General features: G+C 42.5%; 1 protein-coding gene across 1 annotated transcript in view; it reads left to right on the forward strand.

The window, feature by feature from the left end:
* The window catches only part of CDH23 (cadherin related 23), a 623,958-nt gene that overhangs the window by 273,015 nt on the left and 332,121 nt on the right, over positions 1–18,822 (forward strand). The window contains exon 8 of the mRNA XM_043983602.1: positions 3,244–3,372. Coding sequence (XP_043839537.1) covers positions 3,244–3,372 — 129 coding nt within the window. The remainder of the gene's footprint in view (positions 1–3,243; positions 3,373–18,822) is intronic.

Raw genomic sequence — 18,822 nt, forward strand, 5'->3', positions numbered from 1 at the left:
CTCCTTGCTGGATAATTCTCATCCAGTGGTAAGGTAATTCAGGGTAATAGCAAAGCATTGAGTGGGCGGGTGGGAGCCTGTGTGACCACAGGTTATCAAGAGGCCCGCACCCAAGCTGTGATGGTGAATACATGGCCAATGCAGCTAAATTACCGCTAATCTCCTGGCAATCAGGCCTCATGTCCTTGAAGCTGCAAGAGGAAAGGGGGGGCCAAGAAATTCCCACTGATGCCCGTTCTTTGCCATAGTAATGCTTCTTGCTGCCCTCTCCCTGGCTGAGTAGGTGGTGGCATTGTGCCCTGTGTTGCTGAGCATCTCTCCTTGGAAGCTCATTTTAATGCCTAGCATCTAATGGAGTGGTAAGGAAGACACCAGGAAGGCACTTGAGTGGGACGGCCCAAGCATCCTTCTGGGAACAAGCTGCATGCCTTCAGTGTCTCCACTGGCAGAAGTGGCTGCCCCACTGGGTGTCCCATCTGGCACCCCTGGGATACCATTCCCTTGGAGCTTCTCATCCTTCATCAACCACCAGAGTCCTGGGTATGCTGGAAGGCATGACATTCAAACAAAGCAGCTAGGATACCTGTCTGGAATCAATCATTCGATCAACAAGCCTTTGTTCAGCATCTGCCATGTACCAGGCTGTACCAGGCACTGAAATTGCAAAAATAAAACCACTGTATCCTAAAGACGTTTGTATTTTATCCAGGGAAATAACAGATACACATCAAAGTGGAAGCCCTACTGGCTACAGACTTTTTTTCCCGGGGAGAAATCAAAGCAGATTAAACCGCTATTTCTGGGCAAGAGGCAATGCTCATTTCCTAGTGGCTCATACCCAGTATCCCTGAAGCCAAGCCCTGATGGCTCATGGGGTCTTTGCTGTAACCACCAAGCATGAGCAGTTACTAATCTGGTGTTTTATATGAGGGGTCCTCCCCTGTGAGCAATGCTCTTCTCACCCAAGGATCCCCCTTTATACTATTCTTCATCCAAGTTCTGGGGTCTGGTCCCTACCCAGTCAGCATCCCTGATCTTCTGGCGCCATCTTTGTCAACCCGAGTTATTCCTTATTTTTTCACAAGATAGCGCTATGAGAATATGGCTTCCCACCCTGTTCTCTCTAAAACAGAGCTTCCTTCTTATCAGAGATCTAGAGTGTAACCCCTAAGACTAAAAGGGACAGGCTTGAGAAATACATGCATGAATGTGTGCATACATACATACATGTACACATAATATATGTATATATGTACACACATACATGTTTATTTATAGAGAAGTAGTTCATATACCTATATATATGCATTTGCATAGATATGCATATAAATACCTTGTAACCGTAGAAGGGCAACTAGGTGGCACAGTGGATAGAGAGCCAAGCCTGGAATCAGGAAGACCTGAGTTCAAATATGACCTCAGACACTAGATATGTGACCCTGGGAAAGTCACTTAATCCTGTTTGCCTCAGTTTCTTCATATGTCAAAGATGAAAAGGAAATGGCCAACCACTCCAGTATCTTTGCCAAGCAAACCCCAAATGGAATCAGGGAGAGTCAGACATGACTGGAACAACCTAACAACAACAAAGTCTTAAAGGACCCCACAGAAGACTATTTGCTGTTCCTTAAACATGACTTTCCATTGTCCACCTGTGTGAAAGGTGTTTATTAATGTCTTTTGTTTTTCTATCTCATGTTTCCCTCACTCCCCAAATAACCATCCCCTACAACAAAGAAGAAGAAAAGCCCACAAGACTGATCAGAACATTAAAAAATACCTGGTGATATCTGCAGTGTTACACAGCTGTAGACAACTCCCTCCCTCCCCCTGTCCCCCTGCCCCAACCCCTGCAAAGGAGTAAAAAGAATTGTCTTTTGAGACCTATTTTTTAAAATTCTCAGTGGTTTGGATTTGTTATTAAAGCTGTATAAAAAAAAACAAGTAGGATCTGACCTAAGAGCACTGTTTTCTGGAGCCAGGGGACTTGAGTTCAATCCCCATCTCTGCCATGTATGACTTGTGTAACTTTGGGCAAGTCCCTTGACTGTCCTCAGTCTCAGTTTCCTCATCTGTAAAATGAGGGGGATGGGCCAGATGGCTTCTGTGGTCCTTTCTACCTCTAGAGAAACCGTCTCCCAACAGGGAGGGCTCATAGGGAAGTCATCTAGTCCTGCCTCCCCTCATTTGACAGATGAAGAATCTAAAACAGAGGAGAGTGATTGGACCAATGGCACTAAAAGAGTATGTAACAGAGCCAAGATATGAATCCAGATCCTCTGGCTTCGATGCCAGCCGTTTTCTCTACATCATGCTACAGTGTCTTGGAAAAACAATAGTACTGTACACAGTATCAACATTATGTGTTGATCAACTGTGATAGACTTGATTCTTCTCAGCAATACAATGGTCCAGGATAGTTCCAAAGGACTCATGACGGTAAATGCTCTCCAAATCCAAAAAAAAAAAAGAACTGTGGCATCTAGATGCAGATTGAACTGTACTATTTCTATTGTTTTTTTGTTGTTGTTTTTCTTTTTTGAGGTTTTTCCTTTTTGCTCTGATTCTTCTCTCACAATATGACTAATGCAGAAATATGTTTAATGTGATTGTACATATATAACCTATATCAGATTGCTTGCTGTCTTAGGGAGGGGAGGAGGGAGGGACAAAAATTTGGAACTAGAAATCTTATAAAAACAAATGTTGAAAACTATCTCTAAATATAACTGGAAAACAATAAAATATTTATATGGAAAAAACACAGTAAAGAGAAAAACTGAAGAAAAAAACAATAGTGCTATCTCCTAAGTGAGGCCTTTCCTCATCTCCCCAATTGTTAATTCTCCTCCTGCCCACCAGAGATCATGGAGCATGTCTGTAATCCTATGTACTGGAATGAGCAAGGCTAATGGATCTCTTGAGCTAAAGAGTTGTGATCTCAGTGGCCTTTGACAATTGGGTGTCTATACTAAGTTCAGTATTGATTATAGCAAGCCCTCAACCTTAGAAGACCACCATGTTGCTTTCAGGAGTAAAGCAGCCCACGTCAGGGCCAGTTTCCAGAGAAGGTCACTTGGGGAATTAGCAACATGTTTAAGGTGGGTCAGAAATATTCTAGGAGGGAAAATTCTGTTTGATATTGTCCCCAGCATATGTATACATGCATGTTACTCTGTGTGTGTGCTCTATGGACTTAAGGATGTCTTATGATTTAACTTTCTTCTTTTATGATTTTTTAAGGACCAAGACAAGACCAAACCTCTGTCCACTCTGGCCAACTTAGCCATCATCATCACAGATGTACAGGATATGGACCCCATTTTCATTAATCTGCCCTACAGCACCAACATCTATGAGCATTCTCCTCCGGTAAGTGCCTCAGCCAGACTTCCTTTATTCCTTGGAAGTCACTTCCAATGGCACCCCCAATGATAAGCTGGCTTTAAGGGAGAAAATCCAGGGCACTAGAGGTTCCCAACCCAAGCCACCAGTTGAACTTTCCTCCTTCAATATGGAATTTCCCCTGGGGTGAGCTGTTGGTAGACAGTGAGGCATAGGAAAAAAAAGAGTATTGGATTGGAATTCAAGGAATTTAGAAAGTATCTTAGAGGTCACAGAGTTCAACTTCTTTTTTTTTTTCAAACACATATCTACCTCTTCTCCTTTGCCCCCATTAAGAAATCAAGAGAAAAAAAAATTTTTTTGAGTGAGTAAATGAGAGTTAAGTGACTTGCCCAGGGTCACACAGCTAGTAAGTGTCAAGTGTCTGAGACCGGATTTGAACTCAGGATCTCCTGAATCCAGGGCCGGTGCTCTATCCACTGCACCATCTAGCTGCCCCCAGGAAAAAATGTTTTTTTAAAAAGAATGGCTAATGGTGGTAGTGATTAGGACATAGCAGTTAGGGGTTTGAAAGGAAAGAGACACATAAATCCTCCGTCTACTCTAGAACCCTAAAGATCAAGAGAGAAAATTCCTGTTACAAACATATAATCAAGAAAATTCCTGCATTAACCACATCCAAAACAAAATGATCTCAGTCTGCATCCTGAGTTCATTGCCTCTCTAGCAAGTGGCCTATTTTATCATGAATCATCTGGAATCATCATTGGTCATTTTGTTGATCAGAGTCTTTCCAAGTAATTTTGTCTTTAAAGTGCTCTTGTGATTGTAGAAATCGTTCCCTTGATTTTACTCACTTTCCTCTGCGTTAGTTCAAATCAGGTTTGTCTGAAACCATGCCCTTTATTGTTTCTTACAACACAAGAGTATCCCATCACATTGACTCACCACAACTTCTTCAGTCATTTCCCAATTGATGGGCATTCCATTAGTTTCCAATTCTTTGCCACCACAAAAAAGAGCTGCCATAAATTTTTTGTACATATGCAATCCCCTCTTTTTTTACAAATGTGGAAACTAAGATCCCAAGAAGTCAAGTTATTTGTCCTGGGGTCAAGTTCTGTCTCTGCCTTCTTATCATTTGTGTTGTTAGGAATATCACCTCACCCTCCTGAGCTTCAGCTTTCTCCTGTAAAGTTAATTCTGGTGATGACTTTGAAATTGAAACCTTATTACTTTAGCTCTTGCCTTGGTCAGTCCCTCCCCTTATAACCTCAGACTCATCACAAAGTGATAGGAAAATGTGACCTAAGACAAGGATGCCCCTTGACTTCCAAAAGTCAGGATAGAATCTTCATGCCTTTTAAAAAGGAATGTAGATCTAGGACTATAGTCTTTGTTTGTCTGACAGAAGGTGAACTAATTGAGAGAAGGTTGGAAATGATGGTGATAACAGGAGGGAACTAACAAGGAGCTATAGCAGTAGTGAGAAGAATGAAGTCGTATTGATGGTCCATCCAGTGGAAATCCACTTAAGATTATTCTTATGTGGCTAGGAGGTTAAAAAGTTAGTTTTGTGAGTCAGAAAGATCTACTTAGTTCAAATCTTGCCTTTGATACTTACTTGCTATGGGACCTTAGGTAAGTCCTTCTCTCAGCCTTAGTTTCTTCATCTGTAAAATGGGATAATAATAGCACCTACCTCACAGGGAAGATCAGTGAAGATAACATATGTGATGGAAACCTTAGATTATTATATTAATGCTAGATTTTATTATTAATATTACTAAGATCTGTAATCTCACTGGCATGGATTCTTTGCACTTCTTCTTCTGATTGAGATCATATCCTCTCCATGCCTTCTCATCCAATGAAATTCTTGTCCATATTTTTATGTAACTCACTCCTAGAGGATCCATCCAACACTTTGGAAGCCTTTATTTTCTTCTATCAATATTTTGTGGTACCCAAAGCTATCCCAGCTATTATCTCTTACTCTCAGCCCTTCAGAGTCTTGTTGCCTTATCCTGGTCATACATGCCCTCAATGGAATCCTTTATGTCCCCTCTTTGGGACAAGTGGCCATTGATGAGCTGAAGATGGCCTATGCCCCCATGTCTTATCACTGCCCTTTGGCTCACCTGTCATTTTGACCTTAGACCTTGACATCCCATTGACATACTTCAGACTGGAGAGAAGATAGAGAAGATCAGGAATGACGTCAGTTCCATACAGCCTGTGGCACCTCAATGATTCACAGCCATACAGCTTTGCCAAGAGAATGCGGATCTTAAGAAGAGATTTTGCTGCAGTAACTTAGGCTCATTGAAAGTTCTGAGTAGTTTTCCATATGTAATCAAGTCCAAGCAACTCTTCTGAAATCAGCTCATTGTTCACCCACAGCACTTGCCCAAGATCTGAATCTCAGCTCTTTGGAACCTTGGGAAAATCACTTAACCCCTCTAGGACTCAGATATTTGCCAGCTCTATGCTAGGTCATAAATGACATTTTACTAATCTAAGGTTATAAAATACTTTATATACATTATCTCACTTCATCCTCTCAATAGCCCTGAAGCACATAGTACAAAGATCAGTTATGCTCATTTTACAGATGGGAAAACTAAGACAAACTAGTTAAGTGATTGACTGAAAGTCACCCAGAGAGTAGAGTTTGGAATCAGGTCTCAAACCTAGGTCTTTTTATGTCAAATTCAATTCTTTTTCAACCAGACTACGTTATCTTCTAGTTTTAAGAAAAACTGGTCTGATTTCCCTTCTGACAACTGAAACTTTGTTTCTCTATGCCTCAGTTGCCCTGAATGGTGCTGGGTTTAAAATGGAGGAATTAACCAAATCAGTCTCTTTAAGGTATATGTATTTGAAGATGATTGGGGTTGGGGGGGGGGCGTTGCTCAGAGTAGAAAATATTCTCATCTTATCAAGATGAAGCTCTTAATGTCATTTCCATTTGGATGTTCCCACTGAGGTGAGCAATACCTTTCAATTAGCAACACATTTCCAATGTTGTTTTCCAACACTCACCATCCTTTCTAGTTACATTAAACTTCCCATCATCCTCCCACATTCTCCCCTACCTCTTCTCCCTCACTTATGCCATTCCAACCCACTTGGAATGCCTCCTTCTGTCCTTCCCACCTCCAGAATTCCTGCCCACTGAGATCTGGTGAGTTGTGAAGGTGCAGCTTAACTACCACTTTCTCCATAAAATCTCTTTGACCATTCCATCCTACTTCCCCTGAAACCCCCCCCCCCACCATCTCTTCCTCCACTAACTTCTTCTAGTGCCCATTAGTCTGTACCACACAATTGAACCCTTAATTCCTGCTTTGTGTTGTTCATTATTCTTTTAGTAGGTTAGTTTCACTCCCTACCTACTCTGTGGTCAATTATTTTGTACTTCTTTTGTTATCTTCCTTGATGCATTTCAGGACATTGGGTACAGATTCAGAATTTGGGGGAGAGGAGAGTTAATTGCATGATTTCATTGGTAGAAAAATTCCTAGTATGGAAACCCAATCCACTGCTCCAGAAACATAAGAGTCTCAGAGAATTGTCTGGGCCACTGGAGCCCGAGTGACTTGCCCAAGATCACACAACTAGTATGAGTTAGGAGCAGGACTTGAACCACTGGGTTCAGTTCTGGCTGTCCCAGTTTAAGAAGGAAAATGATCAAGTGCAGAATGTCCAGAGAAATGGAAAGCTATTTGGTCATGTCGCATGAGGAATGGTCAAAGGAGCTGTGGATAGTTGGCTGGAGAAGACAAAACTCGGGAGAGACATGATCATGGTTGTCAACTCTTTATAGGGCTCTTGTGTGGAGGAGGAATTGTATTTGTTCTTTTTGAACCCAAGGGAAGGAGGGGAAAAAAAAGGGAGATAAAGGGGGAAGGAAGAAAAAGTAGAGAAAGCAAGGAGGCAAGGGAGGCAGGAAGGGAAACAGGAAGAAAGCAAACAAGGATTGATTAAGCATCTACTATGTGCCAGGCATTGTGCTAAGAACTTTACAATTATTATCCCATTTGGACCTCACAAAAACTCTAGGGGATAGATGTTATTATCCCCATTTTATAGCTGGGAAAACTGAGGCAGACAGAGGTTAAGTGACTTGCCCAAGGTCACACAGTTAGTAAATATTGGAGGCCAGGTTTGAACTCAGGTCTTTCTGACTCCAAGCCCAGCATTCTATTCACTGGATCACCTAGGGCAGAGCTCAGGAGCAAGGGGTAAAAGTCATAAAGTAATCAATGTAGGGTCAATGTCAATAAAAAGCTTTGGCACAGTGGAAAGGATGCCCTGGGAAATGTCTGCTCCTCCCCAGAAGGTCTTCAAGCAGAGGCCAGGTGACCACTCTCTAGGTGTTTATGGCAGGGATGCCTTTTGTGAGTGTGTTGGACTAGGTGGCCGCAAAAATCTCTCCCACCTTACGAGTTCTGTGACTCCTGACTCAGAGGCATCCCCCTGTCCTCCAGTCCGTGTGGACTTTGTAAGGTTTGCATGTAAACTACTTTTGTAATATAATTTTTATTTATTGCTTTGGTTTTTACATTAGCTAAACTTTGCAACGCATCTCTCCCCACTCCTTTCAGAGACTCTCTTTTGTAACAGAGAACTTCAGAAGGAAAAAGGGGAAGGACAGTGCTGCAAATCTAACCAGTATTTTTTTAAGTCTGACATCATTAAATGCACTGTGACATACCCATGGTTACCCATGTCTGGAAAGAAGCTGAGGACAGAAGAGAAGGAGGAGAGGGAGGGGAGAGGAGAAGAGGAGGGAGAGGAGGAAAAAGAAAGGAGGAGGAGGTAGGAGGGAGGGGGAGGGGAGAAGGGAGAGGAGGGAGAAGAGGAAGAACAGGAAGAAGAGAAGGAGGAGGAGGAGAAGAAGGGAGAAGAGGAGGGGAGGAGGAACAGGAGGATAGGGAGAAAGAGGAGGACAAGGAGGTGGAAAAGGGGAGGAGGGGAAAGAGAAGGAAGGTGAGGAGGATGGGGAAGGTACCTTCTCGTATCTCTTCTTTGGCCCAAGCTTGGCTGCCCCAGGAGCATTCAGTTTTCATTGAATAAATGTTTCTAATTGCTTCTGTTACATTTGCTGGAGAAGCAGAATAATATGTTGGATAGAGGGAAGGTGGGAGTTAGGGATCTCACAGCAGTGAAATCCCAGATTAGACTCCCTCAAAAAGTCTTATTATGTGCTGGAGTGGAAGGAATTCTAGGCTTGGAGTCCAGTGGGTTTAAACCCCACCTCAGTCTGTGACTCTACCATCATGCCTCTGGTGACCCTGATTTTTTAGCTTTCTTTTATGTGATGTCTTTCCCTTTTAGATATAAGCTTCTCCAGGGGAGGGTTTGTCTTTATTTTTCATATTTGTATCCCCAGTGCTTGACACATAGTAGGTGCTTCATAAATGTTTATTTATTTATGACTGAACCTCCTATTTCTGAGGGATCAGCCCCCAGGTCTTGGTTTTAGAAATCTATAACTCTTTTCTTGTCCCTGGTCATGACTCCTACATAGCTCTTTGGCTAAGCAGTGGACAAGTCAAGCTGCTCCTTTTGCTAAGTCTGACTGATGCCATGCTAAATTTAAGGCATTTTAGATCCTCCCTAGGCAGCCATTCCTGGTTCCCTGGGCAGCTTGGAAGTACTGTTTTTAGCCTCCTTTAGGATGTCATTTACTCCCAGAACACCAATGTTTTCTCTCCCCATCTTCACCTGCAAAAAGGTATTTCAGTTCCACAGCACCTTCCCATCCCCAGATTTTTCCACTTAAGTCAATCAGTCAATCAACTAACATTTCTTATGTGCCCAGACACTGTGCTAAATGCTGGGGATATAGAGAATGAAAAAAAAAAAAGTAGTCCTTGATCATACAGAGAAGGTAAAAAATAGTCCCTCAGAGATTTCTAATTTCTTTGACAATTTCCTTAAAGCCTGATTTTACTCATTGTCACTGTCATCGTCGTCATCATCATATTAACAAACATATAGCACTTTGCACATATTATCCCATTTTATTTAACCATTTCCATTTCCCGCCTTCATTCTTCCATAACCCTTTTAAAGTTTAGAGCCCTGAATTAGACACGGTCCCATCCCCAAGCCAGACAAGTACTAAAAAAGTCAATTACAGCTCCCTCCCCTTCCTCCTTTCCATAAGGGAGTAGGACACCATGCATTTCCATCCCAGCCACAGTTGCCAAGAAAGGCTTCATGGACCTTTCCACCGCTGTCTCTCAAGCTCCCTTTTTATCTGTGGCTCCCAGCATGCTTGTGTTTCTCTATCTATGTATCAAGTGAGAATGCCTAATCTAAAGTGTATATATTACCTAATAAAATCCTTCTTATTTGGGATTATTGCATCAAATTTTAATTTCCTCACTCGAGCAACAGCATGTCAGCCTGCCCGTCAGCCAAGGGGCGATAGAAGGTAAAAAGAGTGGATAAACTGCAGCAAATTACTGCCAGCTGATTCTATCAGCCCTTTGACTGGAATTGACTGGAATTAAGGACTGCGAAATAGGATTTTCTGCCTCTGAATCTGCTGTGGCAGCTCTCAGAAGCCCCTGCTGGCTCTCTTGCCCCATCCCTCCCCCTCCTCCCTTTTAAGGGACTCCTCCCACCTCGTCACAGGACTGTAGGTTCACCTTTCAAGTCCTTAATCCCATAATAGAAGCGGGAAAGGGAAGAGAGTAGATAGGAAGAATGTTCTCATAGTTATGTGTATAGAAGATGAGTATAGATGAAGTGTGCAAGAGGAAATAGGTCCCAGAAAAGAGAATTTCTGGGCTTCCTCTCCCAGCCCCCTCCCAAATCCTGCTCCTGTTCTTAAGGTTGCCCATATTTGAAAGAGAGGAATCTTAAGCATTCCATTCTATTTGACAAATGTTTAAGTATGACAGTATGCAAACGGGGACTAGAGAAAGACAAAAATTAAGCAGCACCTGTCCTCTGGGAGCTTCTAGTCTATGGGGAGGAGGATGACATGCACAACCATGACACAAGGAGATTTGAAGTCAAGAGCTCTGGCCAATGGAAGCATCAGGGGGCAGTTAGGTGGCACGGTGGATAAATCACCGGTCCTGAATTCAGGAGGACCTGAGTTCAAATACAGCCTCAGACACTTGAAACTTACTAGCTGTGTGACCCTGGTCAAGTCATTTAACCCTCACTGCCCTGAATAAAACAAAAACAATGGAAGCATCAGGAAAGGTTTCACACAGAAAGTTGCACCTGAACTGAGCCCAAAAGGAAGATGATGAAAGGTGGCAATGATGGGTGAGCACATTTAAGGAATTTGTAATTTGAGGATATGTAACCTGGGGAAATGTAGAGGGAAGACAGCACTTTGAGTGTGGGAAACCACCAGCAGTCTGTCTGACCTGGAACATAGAGCATTTGGAAGGGAGTTATCCATGATGTGGATGGAAGCTGAGTGTGATAACCTATGCCTATGTGTTAGTTCTTGCAGCTGGGGTGGCTGAAGCTGGTGGATTGTTTGAGCTTGGTAATTCTGGGATGCAATTGGGATAAAGCTGATTGGGTATGTGCACTCACCAGTATGGGATGCTTCTGGGAGTAGAGGGCCACCAGATTGCCAAGAGAGGGAAGAACTGGTCCAGGTTATAAAAATGGAGCAGGGAAGGAAAAAAAGAAGGAAGGAAGGAAGGAAGGAAGGAAGGAAGGAAGGAAGGAAGGAAGGAAGGAAGGAAGGAAGGAAGGAAGGAAGGAAGGAAGGAAGGAAGGAAGGAAGGAAGGAAGAAAAGAAGGAGGGAGGGAGGGAAGTTAAGAAGGAAGGAAGAAAGGAAAGGAGAAAGGAAGAGAGAGAAAAAAGGAAAGAAGGGGAAGAAGGAAGGAGTGAGAGGCAAGGAGAGGAAAGGAAAGAGGAAAAAAGGGAAAGAAAAATGGCTGGAAAGATGGGTCAGAAGGCCCCAAAAAATATATCACCATTAGCCCTCTGTGTCATTTATTACTCCCTCCATAAGTATATGCTCATAGCAACCAAAGAAAAAGACTTACACTGAGTTAGGGTACCTTTGATCCCCTCCCCTCCCATCTTGTGTAACAAACCATCCCTTCTGACATCTCTACTTTCTTTTATCTTCACTTTCCCCCTGTCTACTGACTTCTTCACTGCTACCTACAAGCGTATTCTTTTTTTTTTTTTTTTTTGCAGGGCAATGGGGGTTAAGTGACTTGCCCAGGGTCACACAGCTAGTAAGTGTCAAGTGTCTGAGGTTGGATTTGAACTCAGGTCCTTCTGAATCCAGGGTCAGTGCTTTATCCACTGCGCCACCTAGCTGCCCCCCCTACAAGCATATTCTTGAAGTCTTCCCTATCCCTCATTTGATCTAACCATCTATGCTAGCTCTCATCCTATATCTCTCCTCCTCTTCTTGGTCAAACTTCTTCAGAATTCCATTTACACTGAGTGCCTCCACTCTTCTCATCTCATCTCCATTAAGCCCTCCATAATCTGGCTTCCTGACCTCTCATTCAATGGAGACTGCTCTTTCTAAAGATAACTGAGATCTCTCAATTGTCAATTCAATGGCCTTTTTCACTTCTCTTCCTTCATGACCTCTCACAGCAGCCTTTAACACTCTCACTCGTGCTTCCTGGATATGCATCACACTACTTCTGTGTCTCTCTTGATTCTTCTTCCATCTAATTTCATCATCTCCATCTCCTTTGCTGCATCTTTATCCAGGTTATGCCCACTATGTGCTCTCTCTCTCTCTCTCTCTCTCTCTCTCTCTCTCTCTCTCTCTCTCTTTCTCTCTCTCTCTCTCTTCCTCTCCTTTCTCCTCTCTTTCTCTGTGTGTGTGTCTGTCTCTCTCATTGTCTCTCTCTGATCTCATCAGCTTTCATAATTTCAATTCTATCATCTCTATGCACATGATTCCCAAATCTATATATCCACCTCTCCCAAGCTCCAACTTGCATTTCTAGCTGCCTTTTAGACATCAATATCATCATAATAGCTAACATTTATATAGGATTTTAAGGATTGCAAAGCACTCTACATGGGTTATCTCATTTGATTCTCACAACAATATTGTTAGTTAGATCCATTTGTCAGAGGAAGAAACTGAAGCCAAGAAAGATTAAGTGACTTGTCCAAGGTCATACAACTAGTTAGTGTCTGAGGTAGGATTGAAAGTCAGTTCTTTCTGAATCTACGTCCAACACTCTATCCACTGTGCCACCAATCTGCCTTTTATTTGGTATTTGATAGGCATCTCAAACTTAAGATGTTCAAAACGGAACACGTTCTCTTTCCTTGAAAGCTCTCCCCCCTTCCCAACTTTCCTATGATTGTTAAGAGTGCCACCATCCTCCCAATCCTCCAAGCTCATAGTTTTGGTGTCATCCATGACATTTCACTTGTACCAAGCCCCAATAGCAGATCTTGTTTCTGCCACCACAGTCTCTAGTGTGCATGTCACCTATTTCTACACACACACACACACACACAGCCACTACCTAGTACAGGTCCTCAATGCTGCTCACTAGGACTATTACAATAGCCTTCCAACTGGTCTCCTTGTCACAGGCATTTCCCAATTCTAGTCCATTTTCCACTCACCTGCCAAACTGATTTTCCTAAAGATCAACCATGACTTCCCCTTATTCAATAAACTCTAGTGGCTCCCTTTGAGGAAGCAGCAAAGGAACTAACTAGGGGTGTTTTGCCTGGAGGACCATCCAGGATCAAATATAAAATCCTCTGTTTAACATTTAAAGTCTGTCCCTACAGTTGCAGTCTTTTACTTCCCTCCACGCACTCTGTGATCTAGTTCCACCAGCTCACTTGCTGTTCTTCATGCACAACAACATTTCCCACCTCCATGCATTTGCACGGGCAGTCCCCCATGCCTAGAATGCCCTCCCTCTTCACCCTCTACTCCTAATTTCCCTGGTTTACTTGAAGACTCACTTCAGATTTCACTTTCTGAAGGCCTTTCCCAACCCTATGTTAGTGCCTTACCACTAAAATTACCTTCTCCTAAGCATATAGTTATTTGTATATCTCCCTCCGAGTGCCCCCCCCCATTAGAATGTCAGTTCTCTGAGGATGGGGACTGCTTTGGTATGTCTTTGTATCCCTGGCATTTAGCGCCTTGTCTGTCTCATAGTAACCACTTAATAAATGCTTCTTGACTGATTGCCCTGTAGAAACTCACATTCTAAAAAATTACCCACACCTTGAGCATTTCAAGGGGCACCTTTCTTCCCAGTAGACATTCATCATCCACTCTGTTTATTTAGTGTGAGAGGACCAAACTAACTATATTCCCAGCATGCTGAGCTATAAGACAGGGCATCTGGACTTCCTGGAAATCTCCAGACCACAGACTTGGACCCTCCACCTCAATCTGTTTCTGCTTCTCATCGTTTCCCTATTTATGACCCTGTGGGTCCCCCTTGAGCTACAGTCTATTCCAGGAGTCAGCAGGGCATATTGTCCAGCCCTGTAGTCAGAAATGGCCTTTCCTTCTCCCTGCCTTTGGAAATAAATTTCAGTATATTGAAGAAATAATCATTTAGAAACTGAAACAAGTACTTCATGTTCCCAGGAGCACCCACTCCTCCCAGTTAATTCCTTCCTATAATATCTCTAGCCTGTCTGACTGTACCTGTATTAAAAGCTCAAGGTTTTATTAAAAATGGATTTATTTACCAAAAAAAAAGGAAAAGAAACCCCAAACTTTGTCAGGAGATCATCAGATCAAGCTTGCTGCAGCACAGGTGTGTTTCTCATTACAAGCCCTCAGCACAAGTCCTTGCCCTCCAATTGTCCTTCCCTAGTTGAAATAGCCTCCTGCTTCCCTGGATTTCCTGACCACGCCCTGGAAGACCGGGGAAGAAACCTACAGATCCAGAATCAACAAGAACCTGAAGTCTAGTCCCTGTTCTTCCATCCATGAGCCATATGGGTTTGAGCTACACCCATTCCATTCCTTCACCTGTTGGATGAGTGGCATTAGACTAGATCAGAGGTGTCAAATTCAAGTCTATCATCAGACCTCCCAAATGTGGCCAGAACCAGATTAAAATGCTCAAATATCTAAAAATACAGTACAACATTTGTTATTGTCCAGTCTTTTCTTTCATGTCCGACTCTCTGTGAGCCCATCTGGAGTTTTCTTGGAAAAGATACTAGAGTGGTTTGCCATTTCCTTTTCTAGCTTGTTTTACAGATGAGGAAACTGAGGCAAACAGGGTTCAGTGACTGGTCCAGGGTCATACAGCTAGTAGGTGTCCTATGTCAAATTCGAACTCAGGAAGATGAGTCTTCCTGACTCTGGGTCTAGTACTCTGTGCACTATGGCGCCACCTACCTGCCCTACAATACAACATAGATAATCTTAATTTGTAGTTTTCTGAATTGCTTGTTTCTATTTGAGTTTTACACAACTGGACTAGAAGACTGGGCCTCAGAAGGTGCTGTGTTATGATAATGGTAAGGATGGGCTCTCCAACAGGGAGGGAGGGTATTTAGAAGCTCTTCGAAGTCTCCTGTGGCTAATGTGTCTTCTGACACTTCAGTGGTTGTCTACATCCATTCTCTTTCTGTCACATAATACTATGATTTGTCATGCCCGTAGTAAATGCTTAATAAATGCTTGTTTGCTGACTATATATCAATCACGCAATATTATGCTTATATATTACATATGCATTATATAATACTTATATATAATATGGATACAAAATTTATATAATACATAAAATGTAATATAATTATTAGATAATACATTATGTTTATTATTCAAGTGACTCCCTGAGTATGTTGCTCTATGGTTACTGTGTGCAAAAATAACCCGAAAGGTCAGGATCCTGCTTTCAAGGAGTTCTTTATCTAACATTGGGTGTAGAGTAGAACCACCCAGAGTTTATAGAGGTTTGGGTCTTCCCCAACCCCGCCCCCTCTAATTAACATTTTAAAAATGCGACACTCCTTAGTGTGGTTTTCATTATGACCTCCAGGCTTTGCCCTTCCCCTGAATTCTCCTGGCAGAAGTAGCTACTGTCTCCTCTATTCTACCCATCCTATTCTTAGGGACTGGTGGAAAGCAGCCCCATTTGGGCAGGATAGAATGGTTCTAGTTGGGATCCAGGCCTTGTCTAGAGGCAGAAGGGAAAGGATGGGAAAAAATGAATGTTGGCACTTTCTCAGATGGAGGACAAGGGAATAAAGGGTTGGAGCCCCTGGATACTTGGCCCCTTGGGCTGACTAGGAGCTTACAGGCCAACCTGGCCTGATTGATGAACTCCTTCCAGAAAACCGGATTCCTTACCCCTCCAGATACTCAACATTCTGTCTCCCACCCGAGCACCTTTTTACAAGCTCCCACCACTCCCCAAACATTCTCTCTCTCCATCCCTCCACCTCTTGGAATCCTTAGCTCTTCTGAAGGTTCTCAAATGTCATCTCCTAAATGAAATCTTTCCAAATCTCTCTCTCTCTCTCTCTCTCTCTCTCTCTCTCTCTCTCTCTCTCTCTCTCTCTCTCTCTCTCTCTATATATATATATATATATATATATACATATATATATATAACGTATGTATACATATATAGATATATGTACAAATACATATTATTGTATCTATATTTGTATGTATGTGTGTGTGTGTATATATATATATTATAGTTACATAACTGTCTGCCTGTTGCCTTCCTCCCATTCCCCTCAGCCCAAGCAAATCATAAGCCACTACAGGGCAGACACTACTTCAACTTTGTCTTTGCATGCATAAATGCATGTGGGATTGTTTCATTCTTTGTGCCTGAAATTCCCAGTGCCTAGCACAGTTCCTGCCATACAGTAAGTGCTTAATAAATACTTGATGATTGATTGAATACTTATTATTGAATTGAATTGAGGAAACCCAATGGACAGATAATCCTTTCTATATTACATGAGGGGAAGAAAAGCCTTATTGAAAAATACCAGCCCTGGTATCAGTTTTGACAAATATAATCTATTGAACACTAATCTTCCTTTCTCAATGAACTGGGGTAAACCATTAGCCACTCAATCTTTTAAATCTTTTATCCTTCCAAGGGGTCTAAAAGGGAGAGGAGGGGGCCAAAAGAAAGAGTGGGGGCAACCACCCAAGGAATGTACAAAGTGGTTTATGAGTGGGATTTTCTAGTCAAGTCTGAATCAAGGTACAGGAACTAGGGGGCTGGGTATCCCATGAACCCATCAACCAAGATACTCTGTGGCTGGATTTTGACTAAATACAGAATCTATCCTCTTTAAGGTCATCCATTTTTTATGTTTTTGTGCATTGCAAGGGGGCTTTCGGATTTTGTTATCATTGTGGTTTGGTTTGTTTTGTTTCTTTCTTTAATTATAAAAGTATTTTATTATTTTCCAGTTATATGTAGAGATAGTTTTCAACATTTGTTTTTATAAGATTTCTAGTTTCAAATTTTTCTCCCTCCCTCCCTTCCCTCCCCCCTCTCCAAGACAGCAAGTAATCTGATATAGGTTATATATGTACTATCATTATGGATTTATTTTTTTATTATTAATACAAGTTCCTTCTGAAAACCCCTAACAGTTAAACTAAGTGTAAAGGAGATTTTTTTCATCTTTGTAAAAAGAGACTGGTATCAGGGAAGCTAGGTGGCAGAGTGGATAGAGCACTGGCCCTGGAGTCAGGAGGACCTGAGTTCAAATCTGACCTCAGACACTTGACCCTTATTAGCTGTATGACCCTGGGCAAGTCACTTAACCCCAATTGCCTCACCAAAAACAAAACAAAAACAAAACAAAAAAACAAGAAGAGACTGGTATCTCAGCACCACCAAGGTGGGGGTTAGAGCAGGAGATTGGTAGCAATATGGGACCATCTCTCAAATCATGGAAAAGCTGGTGAAATTGAGACAGATAGAGTTAAACTCAACCATGGACATTAGCCCCTTCCCATCTTGGTGCTAGGGTTCAAGGATCATATATTTCTTTCTTTTTTTTGTGGGACAATGAGGGTTAAGTGACTTGCCCAGTGTCAAGTGCTAAGGCTGGATTTGAACTCAAGTCTTCCTGAATCCAAGGCCAGTACTTTATCCACTGCGCCACCTAGGTGCCCCCAAGGATCATATATTTCTAATGGAAAGGAACTTTAGAAATCACCAAAGCCAGGAGTTCTTTCCCTTCTTTTTGCCACAGAGCCCTTTGGTAGTATGGGAAAGCCTATATACCACTTCTCAGAATAGTTTTTTTAAAGGCATAAAGTAAAATACACAAGACCACAATCAATTGTGTTGAAATACAGTTATTAAAATATTTTTTTAAAGAAACAAATTAGGGCATCCCCAGGTTAGGGACCCCTGATCTAGTCCAACCTTCTTATTTCACAGTTGAGAAACTGAGGTCCCCAGAAATAGTCACTTGACCAGAATCAATCAGAAAGGCAGAAAATAGCAGAGCTCAGATGCAACCATCAGGTTCTGGGAATACAATGCAGAGACGGGGAGGGTCTCTGACTTGCTTTTTTTTGCCAGAAGTTGCTGTACATGGGTACTTTGGCCTCCCCTTTTAACTGTCACATCACTCGGGATGTAAGGACTGATGTTAAGTCAAGTCAGTATCATCAGCCTAGAAATTCAGTGGGAACAATGTGGGGAGGAGGTCTCAAGGGTGAGCTATGTATTGGATAGGAACACTCTGTTTCAACCTTCAACTGATAGATGAGGACATAGGCACTAGGCTTCCAGGGCCTCCTGGGTGCCCTTATTAGTTATGCAAATACTTCTGCTGACATTCTCCCTGAGGGAGAAAGGAATGCCTCCTGGCCCGTTCTCCATAAACCAATACAAATACAGGAGTGAGGGTTATAAATGCAACACACAGGGCATTGATTGTAGTATAGGAAGGCTGGTGCATCTGATGTCTAGGGAGAGAGCAAAGGCTAGCATGGTGAGATGGGGAATTCAGCCATCAAGGAGCAGCACCCTGGGATCCCCACAGGCTCTCACCCAAATCATTGCATTCTCAACCATGAGGCCAGATTGATTGAACTCTGCGGTCACTGCTGCTGCAGCCTGCCCCATTGCCAATTTTCCTGTCTGTTTGGTTGGATAATGGCATTTAACATTCAGTGAAATAACTGAGCTACGGTATCAGTCCTGCTTCTCTTAGACCCTAGAAAATTCCTGCTAACTTCTATGACCTAGCCAAGTCTTTCCCATCATTTTTACTCAAGTCGTAGAGTTGGAAGTAACTTTTGGGTTAGGGGATGTTGGGTCCCGCATTCCAAATAACACAATAATTCCTTCTACAATGTCCCTGGTCACCTCGCCTCTCCTTGGATGCTTATAAGCTCAGAGAGCTCACCACATCACAAGGCAGCCCCCTCTATTTCTGTGTCAGCACTAAGCAGTATGGTACAGAGGACAGAATGTTAGATTCAGAGTCAGAAGATCTGGGTTTGAATTCTA

Source organism: Dromiciops gliroides, chromosome 2, assembly GCF_019393635.1.
Source record: "Dromiciops gliroides isolate mDroGli1 chromosome 2, mDroGli1.pri, whole genome shotgun sequence".
NCBI lineage: Eukaryota > Metazoa > Chordata > Mammalia > Microbiotheria > Microbiotheriidae > Dromiciops > Dromiciops gliroides.